The 25,656-nt window shown below is 50.9% G+C and overlaps 1 protein-coding gene across 1 annotated transcript in view; it reads right to left on the reverse strand.

Moving 5' to 3' along the window:
- Nucleotides 1-2,048: 2,048 nt before the first annotated feature.
- LOC139596575 (hydrocephalus-inducing protein-like) overlaps nucleotides 2,049-25,656 on the reverse strand; it is a 72,391-nt gene continuing 48,783 nt past the window's right edge. Inside the window, exons 34-66 of the mRNA XM_071440981.1 lie at nucleotides 25,187-25,438; nucleotides 24,830-24,941; nucleotides 24,260-24,358; nucleotides 23,786-23,959; nucleotides 22,541-22,683; nucleotides 21,979-22,107; nucleotides 21,480-21,681; nucleotides 20,854-20,977; nucleotides 19,012-19,606; nucleotides 18,367-18,525; nucleotides 17,759-17,946; nucleotides 17,403-17,585; nucleotides 17,063-17,182; nucleotides 15,662-15,818; nucleotides 15,384-15,556; nucleotides 15,029-15,227; nucleotides 14,219-14,318; nucleotides 13,559-13,658; nucleotides 12,862-13,030; nucleotides 12,414-12,652; nucleotides 12,023-12,095; nucleotides 11,211-11,415; nucleotides 10,580-10,806; nucleotides 9,836-9,987; nucleotides 8,700-8,892; nucleotides 8,037-8,145; nucleotides 7,197-7,445; nucleotides 6,710-6,852; nucleotides 6,147-6,368; nucleotides 4,821-4,981; nucleotides 4,205-4,305; nucleotides 3,231-3,618; nucleotides 2,049-2,433 (exon numbers count right to left, since the gene is read on the reverse strand). Coding sequence (XP_071297082.1) covers nucleotides 2,295-2,433; nucleotides 3,231-3,618; nucleotides 4,205-4,305; nucleotides 4,821-4,981; nucleotides 6,147-6,368; nucleotides 6,710-6,852; nucleotides 7,197-7,445; nucleotides 8,037-8,145; nucleotides 8,700-8,892; nucleotides 9,836-9,987; nucleotides 10,580-10,806; nucleotides 11,211-11,415; nucleotides 12,023-12,095; nucleotides 12,414-12,652; nucleotides 12,862-13,030; nucleotides 13,559-13,658; nucleotides 14,219-14,318; nucleotides 15,029-15,227; nucleotides 15,384-15,556; nucleotides 15,662-15,818; nucleotides 17,063-17,182; nucleotides 17,403-17,585; nucleotides 17,759-17,946; nucleotides 18,367-18,525; nucleotides 19,012-19,606; nucleotides 20,854-20,977; nucleotides 21,480-21,681; nucleotides 21,979-22,107; nucleotides 22,541-22,683; nucleotides 23,786-23,959; nucleotides 24,260-24,358; nucleotides 24,830-24,941; nucleotides 25,187-25,438 — 5,979 coding nt within the window. The 3' untranslated portion in view covers nucleotides 2,049-2,294. The remainder of the gene's footprint in view (nucleotides 2,434-3,230; nucleotides 3,619-4,204; nucleotides 4,306-4,820; nucleotides 4,982-6,146; nucleotides 6,369-6,709; nucleotides 6,853-7,196; nucleotides 7,446-8,036; nucleotides 8,146-8,699; nucleotides 8,893-9,835; nucleotides 9,988-10,579; nucleotides 10,807-11,210; nucleotides 11,416-12,022; nucleotides 12,096-12,413; nucleotides 12,653-12,861; nucleotides 13,031-13,558; nucleotides 13,659-14,218; nucleotides 14,319-15,028; nucleotides 15,228-15,383; nucleotides 15,557-15,661; nucleotides 15,819-17,062; nucleotides 17,183-17,402; nucleotides 17,586-17,758; nucleotides 17,947-18,366; nucleotides 18,526-19,011; nucleotides 19,607-20,853; nucleotides 20,978-21,479; nucleotides 21,682-21,978; nucleotides 22,108-22,540; nucleotides 22,684-23,785; nucleotides 23,960-24,259; nucleotides 24,359-24,829; nucleotides 24,942-25,186; nucleotides 25,439-25,656) is intronic.

Consider the following 25,656-nt stretch of genomic DNA (forward strand, 5'->3'; position numbering starts at 1 on the left):
GGCGCTTGGAGTTGTAGAACCGGCAGGGGTGAACGACATCTTTAAGACCATCAGTTCAACGTCAGCCCAGCACTGACACTGCAAACCCTAAAGCACTGAACCATTTGCCAGTGTCAGATCCAGAGGCCTCTGACGGCTTCAGGGATGGCAACTCCACCCCCTGTCTGGCCAACCTATTCCCAGGCCTGAACACCTGAACAGTGAATTTTTTTTTTTTTTCTAAAATCTAACCTGAATTTCCTCTCAAGGTGAGGCCACTTCCTCTGGTTCTTAGCGCATAGCTAATATCTGAGTTTATTAGAAACCCATTCTGTTATACACCGTTCTGATACAGGTGTGGACCTGATTGGTCATTTAATCAACACCTTGTCACACCATCTGCTAATTAAGAAGACACCCTTTGGTAAACTTCTTATGAAAAAACAACTGTTCAAAGCACCAGCTATAATTGCCTGCAATAATTTCTGAGATGTAAGTCATTAGTTTCAGCTCTACCTTCCCAGATAAGGTAACCCAAGTAATATTTCATTGGGAGAAACTGCTATGTCCTTTCTTGGAGCAGTTCTGATCAGTAATAATGCTAATCTGGTTTCAATCATTAATTTGGTAATATGGTTCTTAAGGATAGCATTCATTCTCTCCACACCTCCAGAGCTTTGAGGGTGCCACGGGGTATGGAATTTCCAATTTATGTCTAATACAACACATAGAATATAAAATTTTTGAAGTAAAGTGTGTTTCCTTATCTGAGTCTATTATTTCAGTTATTCATATCTGGGAATGATTTGTTCTAATAGCATCTTAGCTACTTTGGAGGTAGTTGCAGTTGAGGTAGCAAAGGCTACCAGTGGGTGAGGTGATCAGCTGTTCCAAGAAGATATTTCCATCTCTGTATTTTGGGGAACTCCGTCTAATCTATTTGCATATTTTGAAAGGGTCTAAGGGCTAGGGCTCTTCCCTCACTAGGGTGTTTTCTCATCACTTATTTATCTTTTAATAACTTCAACATTGTCCAGTCACTATTTGGCTACTGCAGAGACTCCCTCACAGCAATAAGTTCTTCAGAATTGATCATACAGTGCTTGAGCTCTCCAGTGTATTCCTCGGTGTAGCTTAATTAAAATTACTGTAGCAATTGCTTTATTCATTATTTGCCTCCCTTTCCTGCCCAGCTGTGACTGGAACTACACCAAAGGGAAAGTGCCTGCAGCCGAAGGAAGGCTGTGCTTGGGTATCTGGTTCTGTTTGTTGTTGCTGCCAGCGTTGTTGTTTGTTTCCCTTGTTGTACATACTGGCAAAGAACTTCTCCCATATCTTTGCCTGAAAGCCCCTAATTTCAAAGTTATCATAATTTGGAGAGAAGGAGTGTTGTGGTTTGTTCTATGTTTGTGCAGTTTCCCCCCAGTTGTTGTGTTAATGGTTCTGCCCGAAGGTTCCAGTACATGTCAGTCTCTGTACCCCTCCCACGTTGTCATGGTTCCCTCAATGTATCTTGTTGTTCCCCTCCCCTGGCTGCCTGCCTGTCACCCAGCGCCCCTGCCTCTTTTTCCAGAAGCTTCTGGCTGGGGTGTTGGGTGATTGGTTCAGGAGCCAGGGCCCCACCCGCAACTGTCTCCCGTTGGCTCCTTACTACTGTCATTCTCCAATGTATCTTCTGTACCCCTCTCCTGATTTGTTGTTCCAAACCCCTCCCTTTCCCTTTATAACCCGGGGCTTTTCCCTGCCTCGGGGCTCCGACTTCGGGGCTCCGACTTCAGGTCTCCGACCCGTCACCTTCCCTTCCAATAAAACTCCCTTCCCCAGAAGCCGTGAGTCGCCCTTTCTTCAGCGTCCTGCAGCTTTGGAGTTTCTACCTGCGGCCACTTGCCCTAAAGCACGACACCGCTTGGGCACAGGGCCTGGGTTTCGCGCCTGGGCAGTGCTCGACTGGCTGGACATTGCTTCTCTAGCCTGGGCATTCTCTATCACCCGGCCACTGCTCCAAAGGAGATCACATTCTCCATTCCAGAGAGGTCCCACAGACACCTGTCTTTCAAACCAAGACAAGCTGGCAATTAACAATTTATTAACAATTGTTTATTAACCATTAACAATTAGTTGTCAATCATGAATTAATTATCAATCTAATAAACAGTTAAGTAATGTAGGTAATTAAAAGATAAGTTAGAGGTATTCACTGGAGCTCAGAAGGGTAGCTGCAGAGGTCTCTGGTGAAGGGTGGGAGACCAGCAGCAGCAGAAGGCACGATGTTGCCGGCTCCTGCAGGAGGCTCCAGCTGACACAAATGCTGTCCCTCAGGTGCTGCTTTCCAGAGCACCTGCTTCTTGGCTCTCTGGCCTTTCTCTGTCTGCTCTACCAAGAATGTTCTGCTCCCGGGCTCTGCCTTTCACAGTCACCTGCCTCATCTTCTCAGCTGGATTCAGGTTAGGAATCCTAGGAAGGAAGGGACTGGTATTAGCCAGACAAACATTCCCAGCCAGTTGCTCTGCAACTCGCAGAGCAAGTTGCACAGTATTGCATCCTCTCTCTGTGCAAGCAGCAAGCAGCAAATTAAACAACTGCACTCTCTGCATGGAGGCTGCAGAGGTGCAAGGGCAGGACCATGACCAGTTAAGTGCCTGGGGACCAACTACAGCACACAGGGTTCCATGTAGAGAAGCAGGCCTTGCTTGTCTCAAAAGGAAGCAGAGCTAGGGACTGGCTGGTTCCTGGATCTTTTCTTCCAGATTTTGCAACCTTCCAGCAGCGTGATGTTTCATACGGTGTCTTTTCCCAGTGCCTCCCTACCAAGGCCAGATGATGATCTTTCTGTGCTCCTGTGGCTGTTTCTGCCACCTCTCTGGGGCTGCCTGTCTCCCACCTCCCCATCCCAGCCAGAGGGACTGAAGGGAGGGTGTTAGGGGATGAACCAGGCTGTGCTTGCTGGTGCCCAGCATTAGAACAAGAGGCAATGGGCAGAACCTGAAGAGGAAATTCCACCTGAACCTGAGGAAGAACTTCTTTCCTGTGCACGTGCCAGGTTTCCCAGAGAGGGTATGGAGTGTCCTTCACTGGAATGATTCCAGAGCCCTCTGGACACAACCCTGTGCCATGTGCTCTGGGATGACCCTGCTTGAGCAGGAAAGTGGGACCAGATGACCTACTGGGGTCCTTTCCACCCTGTCCCACCCTGTGATCACCCAGTGATACCCATCAGAAACATGAGTTGGCAAGGGCTGGATGTTCCTCACCTGCACAGCAGGGTGGTCTGAAACGTCCCCGCACACTTTGGGGAGAACTGCACTTGAAAGGCCTGCTTCTGGCCAGGAGTGATGATGCCGTGGTAGGGCTTGATGGAGAACAGTGGCAGGCTGTAGATGGCATCTGGGAAGATTTCCAGGGCGGAACCAACACGCTTTGAGCGGCGCAGCTTCTTGGAATGGTCCTGCTGCTCGAGCTGCTGCTTGGAATCCTGCTGCTGCAGCTGCTGCTTGGAATCCTGCTGCTGCAGCTGCTTAGCCAGCTGCTGCAGCAGCTGCAGCTCAAAAGGATGAGTTTCAAAAGGATGCTCCTGCTGCCACCCAAAACGATGCAGCAGCTTTCTGCAACGCCTTAAAGTTTCAGAGGAGAGGAAATGACCTGCAGAGAGGAAGAGGACACCTTTCAAAGACAAAATCCTGTGCTCCCAGCAGCTCTGCCTCCTGCTGCAGGAAGGTGGAAAAGAGCTGGGATGCACTTGGAGCATCTCTGGCCAAGTACTTTTAGCAGGAAAGAGAGCGTCTGGGAGCAGGGTCTCTGCCTGCAGCACACATTCCTGTGCCAAAGCAGGAGAGTTGGTTTTAGATGGTGACTTTGCATTTGCCCTGGAGTGGGGAACTGCACACAGACAGTGGCTACAGGTCAGCTCACTTGTTACACCATTGTTTTTCCCAGTCTCAGACCTCTCAAAGAATCTGAGATGTCCCTGATGTCCCCCTTCCCAGTCCTGACCCAGCACGTGGCTGTCCTCAGAGCCTGGCTCAGCTCCTTTGCAGAGTAGAAGTGGCAGAGCAAGAACAGAAGGGGATGAACGGCAGAGAGGGGCAAAAACTCTCCAGCTGCAGCTGGGAAGATGCTGATGAAAGTGGACGTGTGGAGAAGGATGAAAAAGCAATTCATGTTTTGGAGTGAAGTGGCAGGGCCCACCCCTCCCCAGGCCCTCAGCTACCAAGTGAAACGCCCTTACGTGTCAGAGCAGGTGAGAATGGCTTCTTCACTGCTTCACTATCTGCAGCTTCCTCCCAGTAGTATTCCAGGGCTACCTTCCCTGTGTTGCATAGTCTGAAACTGAAAAGCAAGAAGGAGGAATAACAAAAAATTTCCAATAAATATAAAGCAAATAGTACAGTAACATTGTCTGATGGACTCCTGGTACCACTTTCTGCTGAAGAGCACCTTCTTCCCCAGGCAACTCTGCCATGCTCAGACTGCTGTCCTGGGTGGTCTAAAAAAGTATTTCAAATTCTGGAAGTTTAAGAGGAAAGGGCCAACATGGTGCCCAGGACATTGAAGCCAAGGGGCTTACTCTGGACTTTAGGTCTTGGTTTGACTACAAACATATTTTTGAGCAGATGATGACAGGTGACATGCAGTGAAAGCAAACCCATGGCTGCTCTCAGCAGAAAGGTATGGCAGCACTGAGGCTCTCCTGACCACCAGCTCCTGCTTGGCCTTGTGTGCATGTAAAAGGGCCTGTGCTGGTTTGGACTGGGGCAGAGTTCTGGGAAGCAGGCACTGGGCCAGCCCTGGGCAAAGGCAGCTCCTGCTCCCAGGAGGAGCTGTGCCTGGCCTCCAGCACTCACGTGGCTGTCCTTGTCTGGAAGGGCAAGGTATCCTTGAACTCAACCATGGTCGTGCTCAGTTTGAACTGGGTGTAGGCAATAACAGCACTGAGGTACACCTCAGCCTCCTGGCTGCTCTCCTCCAGCACAGTGTGAGCTGGTTCCAGGACTGGCTCAACCACCTGCAAACAGAGGAGGGAGGAATCACTGAGCAGAGCCCAGAAGGTCAGGCTGAGAAGGGAATCGTCTGGCCTCCAAGATCAGCCTCACAGAGGGACTGGAAAGGACCATTCACTTTTACTTCCCTGGAAGGATGACAAAATTGGGACTGCTCTGCTACAGTAGTTGTTTCTACCCACTGATCCAAGCAGTCACTACCACAGCTGTTAATATCCCCATGGAGACTACAGCTGTGTTCCAGTCCCCGTACTTCAACCTTGTAGAGGGACTGGCTTTTTTCCTGTCCCCTATAAATCCAGCAGGTCTCAAAATTAGGGTTAAGTTCTCTTGCTGGAGCTTTGTGGATGGAGAACCCAAAGACTGAAGAGTTTTAGAAAGCACCTTTTCCTTCTTGTCTTAGGAGAAAGTGCTCTCCAGATGTCATGTCTGGAGCAACAGCCACACTGCTGGGAGCTGAGCATGGGCATTTTGGGATGTGAAAGATCTCACTTGGAAATTCTCCAACTGCAGATGTTCTGATTGAAAAGAGGATGGTTTTTAGAGTCCTTAAAATGGTCCAGAAACTCAGAAAGAACCTTCACCCAAGATGAGTGTGTTTGGCAATAATGACAAGAAAAGCAAGAGTCTCAGGAGATGATCCTTCTCTGGACTCCTCCATAGAGTCATACAGTGCCTGGGCTACTCCATGATGAGATATCCCACACAATACAGAGACTACAACTATTCTCTGGTATCCATGCAGACAAAACTTGGAGCTCACCAGCATATGCAGGAGAAGTGTATTTCTCTCCACTTTAAAAGAAGAGACTTAACTCCTTGTTTGTGAAAAGGCACCAAATGAGATGAAGAGATTTCGAACACCATAAAATGGGATAAAATCATAAAACATTGTCTCCCATTCAACATGGGCTGCAACACTTGTGCTTGTGGCACAGACTGATGGTTTGTGTGTGGCTAAAGGTCTCTTGTCCAAAGGCTTCCCCCTCTAGTGTGAGTGTATCCAGTCACTGTGCATCCATCCACCTCTCCCCTGGACTGCACTGCTGGTGAAGCTCATGGCTGTCCAATGCCAGAGGAAGCAGGAGCTGCACAGCCAGCAGTGATGGTGTTATGGTGGTTCTTTTGGTAAAAGCTGGGTTGCCTTTTTTTTTCCTTTTTGCTTCTTACCTTCTCTCTTTTAGGCCACCTGGCTGCTGGGTCTTTCCATGTGATATCCTTCCACGTGACAATGCACATTTGGTCGTCCCAGTCTAGGACCTTCCTTCGTGGCAGCTCAAAGTTGATCTTGGTCACCTTACATTTCACAAGGTGCCTTCTGAAGGTGGCTGGGACATCTGCTTTCAAGATCACTGTGATGCCCTTAGCACAGCCAGGATGGAGGTGTCCCACCTAGGGAGAATCAGGGAGTCAAGACCAAACTGGAAGCACTGCCAAGGGCAGGACTGACAGCAAAAGGGACTGATGTGGTGAACAGCTGTGCCAGGAATCTGCACCTCAGAGTGGATTGATGTGAAATTTGACAGACAAAAGTATGAACAAAAGGTGCCACCTCCCAAAATATGAAGCCTTTTCTGCAAGGCTGGCAGCCTTGGCCCAGCCAAGCCAGGGACTGCATCTCCTACATGGCACTGGAATGGGCTATCAGTGGCATGTGAGGACTCCCTGCCAGCTCCTGGGAACACCAGGGCGGGGCTTGAGCAATGGGGAGAGGCAGAGCAGTCCACGCTCACCTTGGGGGAGAACTGGAACGGGGTGTCTGCCTCCCACTCAAAGCGCATGACCTGCGTAAGGGTGTGGTTGGTGATGGTGAAGGTCCTGCGGCAGCGCTTCCCGACGGGACAGTGCCCAAACTCAATGTGATTGACTCTGACAGCTGTAAAGGAGGAGAGCAAGGGATCTCAGCATGCAGGGAGCTCCACCTGCCCCCCTCACGTGCACAGACACCTGCACGTTCAATGCTTCCTTTCTCCAAGTCTTTCTCCCTCTGCAGGGAGTTCCCCAGGCAGCTCCCCATCCCACCACTTCCAGGGAAACACCCTGACACATCCCTAAGCCAGCGACATGCAGCACAGCACACACTGCTCTGCATGCATGGCTGCCACACCCACAGGCCACCAAGTCCCAAGGATGACAGCCCAGGCCTGGCTAGAGGGAGGACACATGTGATCAGACATTGTCCTCTTCCTTGCTCCACCTTGGCAGCCTCTCCTCTCTTACCATCAATGATGTCTTTCCTCAGACTGCTCTTAGCATTCCTCTCCTGGGTGTCTTCCTTTAATCCATCGAGGGTGAATTCGTCCTTGTGGCCTTCACCCACCAGCTCTACTAGGGTCATGCAGACGTCCCCTACTAACAGACCAATCTTCCCTTCCAGACGTTGAGCCAGGGTGGGTTTGAAAATGACATTAAACTGTGCCGATTGCCCATGACGCAGAAGGAAGAAAGGCTGCTTTGGGGGCTTGGTCTCTGCACAGCAATGGAAATCAGAGTTAAGTGATACAGCTGTACAGAGGAAATATTTCCATAGGATAAATGAGGAATAAGAGGTTCAAACCAGCTGCCTTCTAAGCACAGCTTCTACCTGCAGTGGATCCAGACCTTCTTGCTATGTTCACAAGACTGCCACCTCCAGACACATCACCACTTAAGCACCTTAACCTCAGGCTGATGCCCAGCCCTCATTCCACCTGCTTCCAGCCAGCTCCAGCCATATACAAAGCTGAGCCAAAGAGTGCTTTTGGCTTCTGCTGGCTGTCTGTGTGCTCAAGGGTTGTGTCTATTCAGGCTAGTACCTTTCCACATGCAGCAAATACCTCAGAAGGTCCACTGAGGTAGTCACCATCCCCCACAACTCAACCCACCATGTCTAGAAGAACAGAACAACTTCCTACAACTTGCTAGAAGAAGACCCCTCAAAACATCCCCAAGAAGAGCCTGGGGGACAGACAGCCCAAAGAATGAAACTAACATCTGGCTGCTGCTCAGAGAAGCCAAGAGCAGGGCTCTTTTTTTGTTTTCCCTCTGTGCATGATCGCACTTCGTGGTTAATGAATTTACCGTTTCTGACGAAGTCCCCTTCCACACTTCCAGCGAGGGATGTCTTGAATGTGGAGGCCCTGCCTTTCAACAAGAACACTCCATGCTCATCCTCCAGGCGTAACATAAACTGAGAAAAGGGAAGCCAGAGCACAATGATGCTGGTGTAAGTACAGGATGGCACAGAGACTGACACCACAGTGCTGCTGGTCCCACATGGGAGCCCAGCACCTCTCCCACTACAAGCAGCACTTAGCACAAAAGTGAAGTCAAACCAGCTGAGAAAAAAGGGCATTCAGAGGCATCTGGATAGAACTGACACAGAACCAAACAGGACAGAAAGTAAGGGGCAGAATGTAATTAAACCACAACTAAGTTTCCTTCAAATGTAGTAAACTGGGATCAAATACAATCTAATGGAACTGGGAAACCACACATGTCCATGAGAACAAAAGGTGACCTGAGAGATGCGGGAAAATATTCCACCACCTTTCTTGTGTTCAACTTAAAGAAAAAAGACTGGATGGAAAATTTTCAAGAACTCTCTTTTTGGAGAACAGATGTCAGTCACTTGCCTAAAAAGAATTTCTGACACCTCTTCCCAGGTCTGCCATGTTTTTTGGGACCCTTCCCCTATGCTACAAGCACTTGTTCCCAAACCTTCCTTGAGCAGGTCCTCCTCACCTTGACAGGTTTGGTGCCATTGTTACGGAGGACCAGGGGGAGTATCTCTGAATCCTCCAGCTGGAGCCTCTTGAAGCGCAGCACGGCCGTTCCCCTCTTGCTGCGAGCACTTGGGCGCACGACTGTCACCGGCAGTTCCTGCCCCTTCCCACTGATGATGAAGGTCAGGATTTGGGGTTTAATTTCCACAGAGCTGCAGGAGAGGCGCAGAAACAATTTCAGCTGGCACTGACCATTTCTCACTGGGCAAGTGAAGCACCAAGGGCCACCCACAGTGTTTTCCCTGCCTGGTGCTCCTGGTGCTGGTGGGGGGCTCCCACAACACAGCCCCCCACCAGCCTCTTCCCAATCCACTCAGGGCCATTCGCTAGAGGAATCTGCTCCAAAGAGCCAGAGCCTTCCACAATAACAGTTAAAAACAATTTCACTTAATTGAATCATGAAGTACAGCAGGTAAATAAGGAGGCACCAGATGAGATATGGCAAATCCCCTGGCTGCAGTGAGATGAACTTATGCATCAAGCAAAAGCACAGCACAAAAACAGTACAAAAGCAACAAGGCAAAAATAAATCATCGTCACCATCAGCAAAGATTGTTTCCAAGAACAGTAAAAAAGCAATTGCTTATTAGCAATTAGACTTGTCTTGTTCCAATTCAGCCACTAAAGGGTTGAGGAAGGGCAGGTCAAAGCCCCAGTTCACAGGTCCCAGGGCAGAGGAACTGGGTTCCTCTTTCATACCAGCTCAAATCACTCACCTAAAAAAGCTCAATGAATGCCAGGGAGTCACAGAGGATCACTTAATTTTACAGAAACAAAGAGGAAAATGTGACTGCTGACTTGCTGGCACAGAAACTGCTTCATCTAAAACTTTGTCCGTGGAAACACCCAGGTCAGCTGCAGCACATCTCAGTAACTTCCAATTGGCTAGCTAATATTTCCCTATCTTGATAGTTCTTCATACAGAATAAACTATCAGCCTCATTTGTTTACTCTAAGAGTTACTCCTATATCATCTCATGCCAAGTACTCTGCCTAAGGCTACTGAAAGCATTAGAGCTAACAAGAGGCCTGTGCCTTCTCAGTGGAGAGGCAGCTATCAGTGAGGCCTCCCCAGTATTTCACAGGGTCAGTTACCCTTTTGGGATGACAAGGGAAGCCTTGAAGATGCAGTCGTAGCTCTGCTTGTCTGGCGGGGTGAAGGTCACCGTAGCAATGGCACAGGATGAGCCACGAATGGACATCTTGACAGGATACAGATTGAAAACGGTGCTGACAGGGATTTGTTCCTTGGGGGAACCCAGAGAGCAGTGTTAGGAGAAAACACCTTTCAACATGACAGAGTTTCATTCATAAATGCATTACTGAGAACAGCCCCAGATATTGTGTCTTCCTTCCTGCCTCCCTGGGCAGGCTTCCGTCCTCCCATTCCTCAGGGAATGCTGACCTTGTGCTAAAGCATTGTGTGTTTTGAGTGCAGGAACCTTCCCCAGCCTACATGGGAGATGGGCACTGCATGAAAGATCCTGCAAATAACCCAGAACTGGCCTTCAAAGAGAAGGAAAAGCCAGGGAGCCTGAGGAAATGCTCTGCTTTGAGCCCTGGCATGTCAGTTCATAACAGCCCCTCTCTGTGTGTGCTTCCAGGAGAGGTTCAGAAGGATTCACTTCTCCCACTGAAGACCCAGAGGTGTGAGCCAAAACCTTGCCCAAGACATGCTGAATTCCACACAACTGTTCCCTGGCTCTGCTGCCCTCCCCTGCAGTTTGACCTGCACTGAGCTAGCTTAGTCTGGGCCACAGGAAGCAACGCATCTGGAGAACAAAGCAGGCTCTCACCCGGCCCTTAGAGGGCAACCACCACCTTGGCTCCTGTTCTTACCTCTCCAGGCAGGATGGAGAGGACCACATCACATGGCAGACGGCCTGCATTGCAAATTCTGAAATGAGCTTCTGCCTCTTGGCCAACCAGAACCTTGTTGAAGATGAATCTATTCTCATCTCTGATGAACAGGCCCGTGCATTCCACCAACTGCAGCTTGTAGTCGAGGTCAGTGCTGCTGCAGATCGGGTACTCCTTGAAGATTAACGCGACATCCTCAACAAGTGCTGTGGACAGACCAGAGGGATGAGCATGGAGAAGCCTCCCTGACCAGAGGGATGAGCATGGAGAAGCCTCCCTGATGAATTTGTCTAGATCCTGCTGGCCTCTCAGAAGCCTTGATAAGCCCTTTCTGCCCGGGTGACTGCTAAACCCAGCCTTGGGTGGGGGAGTTGGCTGTGAGGAAGGAGCTCAGTCAACCTCAGTCTTAGAGAACATTTCTTTCCTTTTATCCTTCCATGCATCCCTCTCAGCCTGGGAGGGATGAGTCCACTGGTGGACTTGAAGAGGGCTGGAACCTCTGAGGATTTTAAGGTGGGACACCAGGGCTAGCGTGCCTCTCTATCCCAGCAGCAAGTTGAGGTGCTGATCAGCAGCAGGTGTGACCAAGGGCACTGTGGGCAGTGTGTACCTGGGAGGCAGGACTCGGCCATCAGGGTGAAGGGAATGCCGAGGGGATTGTCCTTGGGGTCTCTGCCCATGATGTCAATGTAGAGATGCTCCTCACATGTCCCCTCCTGCCTTGCAAGGCATTCCACTGTGATCACCTGCAGGCCACATGGACGGATGGAGCCACAGCAGGGGGACACCGTGAACACGCCAAGATTGAGGTGACTCTGCAGAAAAAGTTCCAGGAGAGGCTGATGGCTAATAGCTGTGCCTTGAGCACCCCAGCAAAGAGTACGTCCTGCCCTGGCCTCCAGCTGGGCCCAAGCACCCAGTCCCAGGGCAGGGAAGGATGACTTCATGGCCCAAAGGCTGAGAGCAACAAGCCAAGAGGAGCTGCAAGCCTGTCCCAAGTGGCAGAGAGAAAGGAGTTTGAATCTAAAGAATGAAGGTGGTAGTTCTGATCCTTCAACCTCCAGAGGTAACACCAGAGAGCAGAAATAGCTCTGAGAAATGATAGGAGAGAGGTAGGGAACTGAAAAGAAGAACAAGTAATGTTGTCTGAGCTCTGTGGACTGGGAGTTCAGTGGGGGATGGTTTTGCTTCTGAGGTGTTCACAGACCTATGCTGGCTTGCAGCTACCAAACACAGGACCTGCTCCCCTCTGTTGACCCCACAACTCCAGGTCAGAGCCAGAGTACAGGACTGTCAGTGGGACTGAGCAGATACTGGTCTTGCAGACTACGTCCCACCCTGTGGTGATGAGCCCCAGCCTGGGCACAGCAGCATCTTCTCAATCCCCTGCAGCAGCACTGCTGGGCAGCAGGAGTCACCCACCTGTGTTGAGAAGCTTGATTCCTTTCCTGTTGAGTGCTCTGTAGCTGATGGAGCAGATTCCCCTTGCTTTGAACTGAGGGGAGAAAGCAGAGGTATCTGTCATGCTCAGCTCCCCTGCCTCAAAGGCCACAGCTGGCCTTCCTCCTCACAGAGAAAAGCCTTCCTGCTCCTGATGGCTCCCAGAGAGCAGCCAGCAGCTCCCATTGCTGGACTGAGCAGCTCTATCACCAGCTTAGTACTACACATGGGGATACTGAGGTGTTTTTTTGCTCCCTCTCTCCAAGCCAGGGACACAAATGGACGATAGCCCAGGTCTCCTGGCTGCCTGCCACATACCAGCTGTGTGGTGCTGCCTCCTCTGACAGGAAGGGTCCTGCAGGGCTTCTCATACCTTTTGATTTCCAATGCACATGCAAGCTTAGGTGCTTGGCGGATGCAGAATTTGAAATCAGCCATGCCTATGTTCTTCACCACAACGCTCCTGGTCTTCGTGGTGCCCATGACCATGGCTCCGAAGTCGGTGGGTGAGGCAGGCACGATGCTGTACTTGCTGTACTCCGCTTCGGCCGACACCCTCACTGGGATGTTGGCGACAGCCGGGCGTCCTCGACCTGGGCTGGCATCTGCCACCTGTGTCCACAGGAAGGGGTGGAAAACAATAAAGAGGCCAGCCAGATTCTCAGCTCCCCTTAACAAGCCTCACAAATGGTGTTGAAAGACTTTGTTTGTGTACGTAGGAGAGAGGATTCTCCAGTTAAAGCCCTCCTTCCATTAGACATCTATCCTGTTTATACTCCCAAAACACCGTGTGATAATGCAGCCCGGCCCAGGCAGCTCACCTGGCAGTACAGGATGGGTTTGTTCTTGAGGAAGATTTCACTCGTGGGGTGGAAGAGCATCTCAACATTCTCACCAGGCTGGGAGGCAATCAGCACGCCCGACTGAGGCTCAACAGTGAAGTGGGATGCCAAGTCTTGCATCTCGGGACCTGCACCCTTCAGTGTGAAACTGGGGAGAAAGGGAAGGAATGGAGATCTCTGCAGTTAAAAGTACAGGTGCCACCAACACAGCCAGGACTTTGCATAGGACCAGAAAAAAAAGGGAGAGTCCAGTTCTGCTCAGGGAATCCTGGATCTTGACAGAGAGTGCAGACAATCACAAGATTACTGCAAGAAACCTTGAGACTGAAATTTTTCATTCACTCCTTTACAGAATTTCAGAAAGAGAAAGGAGGTGACCACCAAAAAAAGGCAATGAATCTCAGCATTTCAGTGGCTGAAATTTCTGGGGCTCTCCTTTGGGCTCCAGCTGAGCTGTGAAGAACTGCTGGTTTGTGGCTGAATTCTCTGGTAAAATAATTGAGATCAGAGTGAAGACCTGCTGGTTTGTGGCTGAATTCTCTGGTAAAATAATTGAGATCAGAGAGCCCAGGTTTTGTATTTACCGTGAGGTAGCCAGCATGGAAACAGGTTCTAGCCATTGACAGAGGGAGAATGAAGGCCTGGGAAATGCTCAGTGCCAGGCAGCAGGACTCACCTGTACTCAATGTTGTATACCCCTTTGTTCTGTAGACTCAGGATTTTCTTCACATTATCCAGGACATTAATGGTTCCAAATTCCAAGCTTCCATCTGGACCTGCAGAACACCCACAGAGCGAGGTCAAACACGGTATTTGTGAGCTGCTGCAGAATACACCAGCTCACAAGCTACATGGAGGTCTCGGCACAAAACCCTTTTCAGCAAGATCTCATTCTTGAAAGTGTTTTCCAGCTACTTGTCTGCCCTTTCTCTTCTTACTCAAAATATCTGCAGGCTTAGTAGCTAAAGAGCTCGCCTTCCATTTCCTCGCTCCCAAGCACAAATCCAATTACTTTATATGCTGTGCTGAGCCTGTGGGCGTTGCCAACTGCCTGTTCACGTCACTGTTGTTTCAAAGCCCCCAGATCCAATCTGCATATGAAACTGCACACTTCAAAGTTCAGGAGGCATAGACTTAAGGCTGTCAGAGCCCTGACAATGCTTTATTCCACGCAGCTTGCAGAGTATTGCTTTACGTATCCATGCCTTCCTTGCATGCTGTCCCGTCCCATCCCGTCCCATCCCATCCCATCCCATCCCATCAAGTGCTTTGGTTGCCCACCTCCCAAGGTAATGCAGTGCACCTGGACTGCTTTGTTTGGGAGGCATCCACTGACCTTCAGGCATGTCAATGCTCAGAGAAACATCATAGACCTCTGCAGAGATTTCGATGTTTTCAGCCTGAACATTCCCCAGGATGTTTTCTGTATCTGAAACCTGAGGCAGCAAGAAACAAACACTGTTCAGATTATTCTTTTGGTAGAAAGCCTGAAAGTCCTTGTCTCTGTTGGCTGCTTCCCCTATGGCCTCCCTGGCTTCACAAGCATTGGTGGACTCCCAAGCTTTGCTAACCTGTTCCTCTCATGGGCTGCCCCAGCGGGATTCTGCTGCAGTAAAAAACCCTATCAGCCCAACTCTGCACTCCTAGAGCAGGGAATGCTGCTGCTAAAGCATCCTTGAGAGGCACAGGAGTGTAAGAACAACCACAAGAAGTGTGAGGTGTCTCAGAGCAGGTGGCATTGACAACCCTCTCCGATCACCTAGCACCCGCTCTGAAATGCAGCCCCTAAACAGAGGGAAGGGGAACAAAATCCCATGGGGAGATTTTGTTGCACTACGCAAGAGCTTCAGACAAAGTCCAGGAGGAACGTAGAGATCACGCTGCAGTCTGTACCACCAAACAACAACCTTCAACCTTCAACCATTCAAAGGGACAAGGTGGTTGTGGCACAGGCTCAGGATGCAGTGTCTGCTTATCTGGGGGGATGTGGATGCACTGCACGTTTTGGCAAATGCTGTGTAGAGGCAGAAGTTGGGGTCACAGCACCCTTGTGTCTGTCAGGTGCAGCTCTTCCTGACTCTGTCCCTAGGAGCACATGGCTGCTCACTGTGCCCTGCCCTGCCAGGCAGAGCACAGTTCCTCTCACCTCTAGTCGGAGGATCTTCTCAATGTTGCCAATGTGCTCAGCCGTGAAATGCAGTGTCACTTCAAGCTCTGAGCGGGGATCAATGGTGCCATTATCTTGTGATAAGGAGAAGTCCTCAACAAGGTCATCCAGCCCACTGAGCTGCCAGGCCATGGGCAGTAGGGTGTTGTTTTTCAGGACCAAGGTCCTGCTGTCAGTCCTGCAGAGAGAGGAAGGCACTTGGCATCAGCTGCTGGATGGTCACACCAGCCTCACCACTGAATGCAACTCGGAGCAGCTCCATCCATGCCCCAGAAACCAGAGTCAAATGTTTTCTCTTTGTCACCAGTCTTGGAGTGCTTGTGGGATGACTGACCTGTGCAGAAGCAGCTTGTCAAAAGACAGCTGCAGGGGGCTGACCTCCAGCTTCATGTCCACCCCATGGCAGCACAGGCTGAAGACCACTGGCTCCGGGTTCTTCCCAATGCTGCAGATGAGTTTGTCTTCCAGGAAGCCAGGGCAAGTGGGGTATGCCCAAATGGTCAGCTCCTGGACATGGCCCCACAGGAAGAAATCAAAGGAGCTCTGAGTGTGAGCAGGAGGAGCAGCCCCTGGGCACTTCTACAGTGCCTGCTCTACCTGCCCTTCTCCTACCCGCTTCTCCTTTGGTTTCAGGGTCATGCGGCGAGGGCTCAGAAGGAATGTCTCTTCCCCATCATTCTCAAAGGAGAACTGGACCTCTGCATCCGTGGGGGAGTTGTTGAGGATGGTCAGATTCTCCGAGTTGCTGGGACAGTTCTGCGCCTTGTACCTGTCCACAAAAGGGGAAGAGGCTGCAGAGCAGACTGTTGCCTTTGCCACACACCGCGGAGAGCACCGTGTGCACCCGAGGAAGAGGTGCTGGAAGACCCCACTCTAACAAACAAACAAGTGAGGGAAATGGATCCCAGTCAGAGGCATGGCAAGGATCCTTGCCGTACTTTGATGCCTAACCCCTGGACTTGGTGCCTCCATCCCAGAAGCCTGATGATGCTCAGGCTACTTTGAGAGTTTTTAATACAACATAAATTCAAGGGTGCCTAGAAAAATAACAGTACACCAGGCACATTGGGTTCTTTCCCCTTCTTTCTTGGGGTGCCTTCCCTGCAGGATATAAAGAAAGGCTTTTGGAAAAAGAGTTTAGCTGATCTCTTTCATAAAAGTCATGAAACTGCTTTGGATTTCATGGATTAGCTCAAAGTCTGAGAGGAAATATAAAGCACCAATTCCCAAGAGGAATGCAAAGAGATAACAAATGATCCTTCTCTCGGGTGTGGAAATGACTTTGGAGTGAAAGGGTTAAAGAGGCAAACAGAAATTCCAAACCATCCATCAACCTGGCTAAAGATCATCTGGTTTTTTAAACCATTTTAATTTCATTTCCTTGGGTTGTCAAAATAGACCGAACCCTCCAGAGTTCCTATGGAGACAAGAACTTTAATGCTATTAAAAAAACTAGTGACAGTAAAAGTAGAAATACACAATAGCTTCAATGACCATGTGTTTAGGCAGATTTTATCCAGCAGTGAGCATGCAATGCCATTACAGGAAAATGTAATTCCTGCTGTATGTTCCCCCCAACACCCATTTGCAGGTCAATAATAAAATCTTGTTATAATTACAGATGAATGAAAGTTTTACAAAACCATCTACAGAATAATTGCTTGATCAGGCTACCTGCAGAGCTCAAAGCACTTCAAAAACCACCATAAAGTTCATTTCCTAAGGGGTGAAGCTGAGATGTGGTGCGGGGAAGGAGTTGCCATCCAACATCTTTGGACTGGCGGCAGCACGCGGCTCTGGCCACCAAGGCAGCTACCAAGGCACCCACTGGGTAGGCAGAGCAGCTCCTCCAAGGCTCATTTGCCTCTTATCTGTTCAAGTTCACATCTGTGGTCCTTCAAACCTGTGTCTCTCCCAGGACTCTGTTGGGGACTGCCCTGGATTGTGCCACCAGGACAGCATGTCTCTCCAGGCATGTCCAGAAAAGTACAAGGCCCAGCAGGGAGCACGTACCACTGTCTTGATTTCCCACACACCAGCGGTCCAAAGTGGAATTGCTTTGTGCTCTCAACATATTCCTTGAAGATGATTTCATCCTCCTCCATGGTCTCCCTCCAGTGTGGAAACACCAGCCTGGGCAGAAAAAGTGGGGAAGGAGGAGCTATGAGATGCTCCAAGTAGGAAATGTCATCAGAAAGCCATAACCCTTCCTGGTGGCTGAGGTACCATCTGCCTTCCCAGCTCCCAGCACAGGAAGAGGTGTTGGGCAACCTCAGGCAGCACAATCTGCCCAGGCCTGGCTGTGAGTCCAGGGGCAGCTGTGCTGTGGGAGGCTGCCAGGGCCCAGCCTTACCGAGGGTTCTGGCTGATGCTGGGGTAGAGGCCGGTGACACTGCAGGGCAGCTCGTACTGGCGCTTGGACAGCACGAGCTCTAACCTCAGTGTCTGCTCAAACTTCCCTGGCTTTTTGGCGAAGAAGTGGACCTTCAGTTCCACCTCACCCTGGGCAGGCACTTTCCACCGGTACCGTTTCAGCCTGGCAAATAAAGAGGAGGCTTCAGACATTGCTGAGGAGCAAATGAAGCAAGGAGAGTGCACTCGCCATCCCATGGAGGCACTGGCACAGGGTCACTGTGGAGCTGGGGACAATGGACCTTGTTTGGCAAGAGGACCAAGAAGCAGAGGCATCACCTCCTCTTTGTGGCTCACCTGAGGAATGCTGCAGGGGTTGAGGGTCTTTCCAGCACTTTCAAAGTACTTCTGGATCTTGTTGCAGAGGAATCCCGGGGACTTTCTGTTCTCTGTGTGGAGATCTTTGCAGACCTGACTCTGCTGACCACTTTACTCGTCTTTGGCCGCCTCTCAGCAGAACTGCCCTTCGCATCTGGGGCCTTGGCCTAAGGGGAGAGAGAAAAGGGAGGGAGAGGTGAGCCCTGAGACATCCCCGTCCTGGAGAGTAAAATGGGGGTTTGTTCACCAACAGAAGAGAGAATAAATACATAAGTCCACCTGCCCATGGGCTTGGTTTTCCTTATTGGTGCTTGTTTTGCCTAGGATGCCCCTTCTTATGCAAGACCCTCTCCTCAAAGGAAGTTGATGGTTTTAAGTTATTTTTTTCCTTCTTATCTTACAGAACTGCTCTGTTTCCAGCAGAGTCCCATCCCTGACAGAAAGGAGACCTGCAGACATGGGGCCCCCCATCACATCTTCACTACCTCTCCACAATGATCGCTTTCCATCCAACCTGTCCCCCATGCCCCCATCCAGCCTGGTCCCTGCCCTGGCACCTTCAATGCCAGCACCACTGGAGCACCCACCAGATTGTCTCCCATGGCAGCACCTCCTGGTGCCACAATGGTGAAGGGCTCCACACGCCCTGCAGAGCCCAGCCTCTCCTCTGGGTACTCGACTGTGGAGAGCGCAGCACCAGGGGGAAGGGGAGGGCTGTCAGGATGCAGTCCCAGATCTTTCAGCAGCTAAACAGAAGAGAAAATCCTGTTGATACTTCTGTCACCTTCATCCTCACAACTCCTTCTTTAAAGGCACCGAGCTTTTGGCAATGGGGTTTTTGACTTAAAGGAAGTACAAGCGCTTTGCTATGCCCAGTGGGGTGAGCAGGCTCCAGAGCAGATGCAAGAGCAACAAGCGGGACCGGGAGAGAAGCCTCTCCCAAGTGACTCAGCTGAAGAAAACAATGGCCATGAGCTGCCCTGTCCTGGGACCGTTTATATTGATTTCTGGAGACTCTGAACAGATGGGATACTTGTACACAGAGCACTCCCACTTCCTGCCCCTCTGTGGAATGGTGATAACCTCCTCATTCACATAGATGCTACAGAGTCATTGTGGAACATCATCAGAGGTCTGGACAAGGCTCTGTGACATTAGCACCTGGGAGGGACGCAATGCTCCAGGGCCCACAACCACGGCAAGCTCGGGATCTGAGCCTTGCAGGGTTTTACCTGTTCTTCCGTTGGCAGCTTCCCATCCCTCAGGATCTCCCCAATCATGGCCTTTGGATCTGTGACCTGGATGTCCAAGCACGGCACCCCGACACGCTTGTCTCTGACTGCTCCTTCTGCAACTTTGCTTTGCGTCCCCAGCTGAGATGACTGAAGACTGCTTCGGCCTTCATGTTTTGGTTTAAGCTTCTTCTTCACCTTCTCCCAAGGCCTTCTGGTCCTCTGACCTTTGTTTCCAGCTGCTGGCTGGGACTTGTTTCCCTTTTGGATGATAGGTAACTGCACGGTACCCTGAACCCGGTCCCAGTAGGAGAAAACCTGTGCGATGTCCTGCTGTGATGACTCATAGATCTGAAACCTCAGGATCAAGTTCTCATCTGGGTCCTCCAGGACTTTGGTTTCCCCCTTCCCAGAGGCTTTGGTTCCCCTCTTCTGTGGGGGTTTGGGTGCCCCCTTCTCTGGGGCTTTGGTGTCCTTCTCTGGTTTTGCAGGCTGCCTCTCCAAGGAGACATTCTTCTTTTCCTCCTTCTGCCTCTCTTCCTCCACTAAGGCTTTTGCCTCCTCCTCAAGCTTTTGAGCCGGCTGCTTCAGCTCCCTTCAGCAGACAAAATAGAAAACATCGCTGAGAGTCACCACCAGAAACTTGGGCTCACTAGTCCTGGCTGGCCCTGCACTCCATTCCTTGATCCTGAGGCCATGGCAGAATTCATTTCTGTGGATTTTCCTCAACCCACAGAGGTTGGGAACATCCCAAGTGAGGGGATTGGTGGAAGGGGACCTCCAGGACCAGCCAAACCTAAGCCTTGCCATTGTAAGGCCTCAACTGTACAATCTCCCTCTTAAGGCACAGCCAGACACCTCCAGCCCACTGCCACAGGCTGATCGACCAGCTCTTTGTGCTGATGCCTGAAAATGATCTTTGTCTCTTGACTTCCCAGTTTAAAGCAGAGCACAGACTGCTGACATCTGCTTATCTCTCCTACAATTCTCACTCAGCTCATTCAGCCCCCTTCTCTGTGGGCACAGCCTGCTCCTTAATGAGAATAATCCTATCAGTCAGAAAGCAAAGGCTGCAGGAACTCCTTTCCTGCAAGACAGGCTCCTGTCAGCCAGATTTCCTGCAGGAACCCAGCTGTGACCAAGCAAACTATCTGACCAAGTGCTATCTGCCATGGAAACGACTTGAAGCAGCCTCATCTGTCTCCTCCCCGTGAAACCAACTTCAGCCTGGCCTGAAAGGAGTCCTGAGCTTCTTTAAGCACCTCCACTCCCAGCTCCACACTTTTCCTGTGTGTCCTGAGCTGGGCTGCCTTGCTGGAGCTGAGCTTCTCCTGTGCTTGCCCACGGCTGCAGCTGCAGGGGAGCCTAAAGGACATGAGCTTTTCTGGCTGCTGTCCCAGCATAAGGAGAACCCTGGCAGATCAGCACTGCAAGGACTTCATCTGGGGCAGGAACAGGACCCATACCAAGGGTTTGTCTGTGCCCCACACCTGCCCATACCACAATCTCACTGTTTTGGTGAAGAAGGGAGATGATGAAGAAGGTGCAAATCAACATTGTAGACTTGAAGACACCTCTAGAGGCAGTGCAAAGGCAAGCCCAGAGCCCAGCTCCCTGCAGGCAGCCGCTAAGCTGGGAGGGCTCAGCACTCAAAGAGAGAAGATGTTGTGTCTCAACAGAAGAAGGTCCTTCCTCTCTTGGGAGCCAGGGAGCTGAGAGAGTGGCCATCCTTGTGTTGCTTCTGGCCTTTGCTATCAAATACTTGTGAGCTCAAAGTCCTTGGAGCAGGGAAACCTTCCAGGGACAAAACTCCGAGCAGTAACCCATGGAAGGCTTACTCACCCCTCCGTCTGTGTACTCTTCCTTTCCTGTAATATTTTATCCATTTCTGCTTTCTTCTCCTCAGGGAGGGCATCATACTCATCCTCATCCATTTGCAAGATGTGTTCTGTGTTCCTCTGCGGAGCTTTTTCCTGCTGCAGTTCTTTAGCACAAACCAGAGGAGAAACAATGAGTGACTGCAAGCAGAGCTGGGTGCTCTGGGTCAGCTGCAGGGATTCACAGCTTTTCCCCACCCAGCCTATCATCCCAGGAGATATTGGGGAGCTCATATCCCTGCTCCAAAATTCAGACAATCCCCCAAACTATGGCCGAGCAGAGAGTTCCTGGGCTTTGCCTGGCTTAAGTGCACCAAGGCTGAGGACAGTCGTTTGTCACTGAGCTACAGCAGCTGGCACTTGTGCCCAAGATTTAATGTTAGAGATTAAATCTAACATCTCTAACATCTGAGGTCTTTAAACCTCAGACCTCCTGCAACTCTGAGATGAGTGCTGGTTACACTGAGGCAGAAGGTAAAAAGATTAATAAAAACATTTCTTACAAGCTCTGCTGCACACCCAGATACACAGAGATAAGGTTGAGGGCTTGAGATAAGATTGAGAGAGAAGATTTGACAGAAGGTATCTCACCTTCCTTCTCTCTTTCTGCTTCCTTCTTTCTTTTAGCTTTGTCCTTGGCTTTCCAAGAAGCATAATCCTGATGCAGGTACACCATGTAGATATGACGCCGGTTCTTGACAGCTTTGAGTACACAGAGTAGAGAAGACTCCAGGCTGCTTGTAAAGAGGCTCTCCAAGCCATCAAAGATCACTCCCTTGGAGCAGTCTTTCTGCTGCAAATAAAGGGAAGAGTAAGTCAGCCATTGCACGCAGGGGGCTCGCAGCTGGACACTAAGCCCAGATGTCCCAGGGCACCAGCTATCCTTGTTCCAAGTGCAGTAGCTAAGAGCAGCTGGGACCTGTCCCTAGGCTCTGCCAGCTAAGGGCAGCTGCAGCTTCCCCCAGGGTTCCCTGCACACAGTCTGGGATCCTCCAGCAGCCTGTACAGACCTCCTCCTCCTCTCTGAGTCTGTTGTTCAGTGCCTGTCTCTGCAGAGCAGGAATGTCTCCTTTTCCCCCACCCCACACACCTTCAGCCTCTCACTGAGGATGTCCACCAGCAGCTCCTTGGGCAGCACACAGCTCAAGCAGTTCAGCTCTTCTCCATGACTGCTGATGATGTTCAGCTGCTGGGGTGCAGGAGCAGTGGAAACTGTGAACTGCAATGGGAACCAATGTAAGGAAAAGAAACCACGGTGGAAAGCCCTGAACAACTCCCACTGCTGGGCTTGGAGCTGGGGTTCCTCACTAGTGGAGACTAGAACAGACTAGCAGTGCAGGCTGGGGGCTCCAGGGGATGGTCCTGGAGGGCCCATCCCTTGGCCAGCAGAGACCCGAGCTTGCAAGCCCCAGTGCAGCCTCCCAGCACTTTGCTCCCTGCCTGCAGCCACACTAGCCAGGACTGCACTTTGCCAGCAAAGCACTGAGAACCAGAGGAGCTGTCTGCCAGAACACATTCCCAGCCCAAGTCATGGCACGATGGACCCACGTACCAGGCCCTGGCTGGCACAGAGCCTCCACTGTAAGCACTCCCTGCTCTTCTCAAAGACAATGTAAAGGTCCCAGGCATCAACCAGGGCAGATCAAGTTTACCTTGGTGTCCTTTATGTTGGGTCTGTTGGCTGGCTCCTTCTTCTTTTGTGCTGGAGGGTTCTTGCCTTTGGCATACTTCTTGTTGAATTTTTCCCCAGAGGCTTCTTTATTCTTCCTGTGAGCAGTGAGCTGAGGCCTTTTACCTGCACAGGGGACAGACGGTTCAGGGGGGCTTTGTAAAGCAAGCAGGCACCTTTCACTGCAATGGGCACAACCTTGGGCCCTGGAAGGAACATGGCACTTGTTCCCCAGTCTGCTGGGCACTGGCAGCACTGTTTCCCAGAAGCAGCTCCTTCCCTGCTTCTCTTACCAGCAGGTAAAAGCATGCCATACTTGATTTTAAAGCCAGCACTATGTCCCTCCTAACAACTGTGCATGCAGGTGATGCTGCTCGCTCAGCAGTTCCCCTGAGGACCAAGCCAGAGATTTGTCCTCCAGGAGCATTGTTTCCATACACTGCACCCATCCTGCATTCTCATGTGGAGACCTGCAGCCTGCCCCACTTGCATCATTTGTCTCCACTGAAGCTAAATCCTCCTTGTGGGAAAACCCCAGATGGGACTCAGACTCTTCTTCCTTCCACCAGCTCCCAACCCAGCCAGGTTCAAAACTGAGCACTGCAAAACTTTCCCCTGCACTGAACCAGGTCTGGCCTCACCCTGCAGTGCTCAGGGCACCAACTGCCCAGGAAGTTTCATAAATGTCTCCAGTCTCACATGGAGAACAGCCCAACGAGCTGTGTAACCTGACAGTGGCCATAGGTAATTCTCTGGAGAAAAGAGCTCATCTGGACCATGTCTCTCATTGGAAATTCCTCTGGGAGGCTGTCCTTCCCTTCCTCTTGTTTGCAAGGTTACACTCATAGTCAGCCCTCCTGTGCTTAATGAGTCACTTCAGAAGGCTTTTTCCTTGTTCAGGTGGGCAGCAGTTCTGCCTGCTGCCCATGAGGAGCAAGCTCAATTCAGCTTTGAGGAAATATAAAGTATTTGGGAAAGAGACAGGCGTGCTTCAACACTCCTAGAAAAACAAACATGTTCCAAGAATAGCAGAAAAGGGGGCTATAAAAGAACCCCTGACTGAGCCCTTAAAAGTATTTTTTTTTTAAACAAGCCAGAGACACACTTCAGCCATGTTCCCTGAGAGACACAAGGACTGGAAAACTGCTGCTCTGAGTAAGCAGAAGTGGACAGTCGTGGTGGGTTTCTCAAGCACTGGCTCTGGGTCCTTACCAGCATTTCTCCTTACCAGCATCACTTTTGTGTTTACCTTTTTGCTCCATGGCAGCCTGGGTGCAGAGCTCCCGGGCACGGAGCCCCGCTGGGCTCCCATCCTTGGCCATGGCCTCTTTCACCGCGGTGTCAATGGACACGCAAGCAGCGTCGTAATACTGACACAGGCCTGCTGCTATCTCTGTCTTTCCTGAGAGAGAGAGGAGGACTGCTTGGTGACACTGGCACAGGAGGCATTGCAGGGACAGGCCCTGGAAAAACCTCCAACAAGATTTCAAAGTTAAAAGGACAGTGGGAAAGCAGGTGTCCCTCCAGGGGAGGCCATGAGGGAGGCAGCTGCAGTGTGGGTACGAGCTCTGAATTCCAGAGCCAAGAGGATCATCTCCACCTCCTGTTCAGCTGAGGACTTTGCCTTAAGCACCATGGCCCACCAGGATGTGCTCCTCCTGCTTGTCCCCCTCCCCACAGCCCTGGGCTGCAGCTCATGTACCTGCCCGGGGTGGCCCATGGACGATGACAACCATCCCTCGGTGACTCCCAGTCTCTTTCAGCAGGGACTCAGGATTGAACAGGACAGTCCTGTGATGTGCTGCAGTGCAAAACCAGGGGGAAAAGTCAGCCTCCTGCCTACCTTTGATCCTCATCATCCTCCCCATCTCCTCAGATCCCAGGAAAGGAGACTTGGTGAAAGCAACATGAGCTTGTTCTTTTGTTGCTAGGAAGGTGCAAATATAAAAGAGCCAGCGATACTAGACCTGGTCCTACTGGCTGAGGAACTCATCCAGCCCTAGTCTTTGTGGCTAAGGGAGACAAGGGAATATTCTGATTATTTCCCCAGTCTGTGGCAGGAGCTTGCTTTGGCTATACCCAGGATTGGAAGAGGATGCTACAGCCCTTCAGCCAAGAGTTCCTCCACCAAGCTGGGGAACAGGCAGCTGCTAAAAGCATGGGCTTTCCCTGGAGAGCAAGGTGACAGAGAGTTCAGGGTGCATGGGCTGGACTCCCTGCTGTGACCACAGTCCAAACAGGGACACTGGCAAACCCTCACTGTTTTTCTGACCTGCTGCTGCCTTGCCCATGGCCTTGGCTTCAGCCTCAGCCCTGGCCTTGAGCTCTGCCTTCAGCCTCTTCTGTGCTTCATGGTCCTCAGACCTCACTGCCATCCGCAGGATCTGTGTGTGGAGGGAAGAGAAGCCATACATGAGATTCCTTTTCTTGCCTTTCCTCACACAAACTCAACAAGCCTATTTTCTGGCTCCTCCCTTCCTCCCAACAACACAAACTATTTAGATTAGGTCCTCCCACAGCATGTCAGCAGAGTTGGCTTTACCCTGGGGATTGCCTCCATCTCCCTGGCACAAGCCTGGGAATGCTGGAGTGCTGTGAAGCTTGGCCAGCGTGTCCATGGGGACCAGACCTGCCTTCTCACCTTCTCCTTCTCAAGGTACTGCTCATCAAAGTCCAGGGCGTAAAACTCAATGGGAAATTTGCATGGGTTCTTCACCACCACTGTGGCTTCCACCCCATCGCTGTCCACCAGCATCCATCCCATCTCTAGTGCTGGGGGTCTGAACTCCAACCGTGGCTCCAGACCTTGTCCTGAGAGGTACAGCTTTAAGCGATTGCTGCTCCCATAAATGTTAAGCTCCAGCTCATTACTGTAAGACCTCTGTAAAGAGAAAAGTGCAGGAAACTCATCCATGAAGTCTCAGATGACAGGACCCCAAATACAATGCTTGCCCCAAGGCTGGGGTGTTATCAGTCTCTCCAAGGTAAATGGAAACCAGCTATTTACTTATGCTAGGGACTAGAGCATCTGTAGTAGTCTGGGTCTGAGTAACTGGGATGAATGCTGGTGTGCACTGTAACTGGGTATTTGGGAATCAG

Source organism: Agelaius tricolor, unplaced genomic scaffold (genome assembly GCF_023055355.1).
Source record: "Agelaius tricolor isolate 1412-34295 unplaced genomic scaffold, bAgeTri1.0.p SCAF_15, whole genome shotgun sequence".
NCBI classification, from domain to species: domain Eukaryota; kingdom Metazoa; phylum Chordata; class Aves; order Passeriformes; family Icteridae; genus Agelaius; species Agelaius tricolor.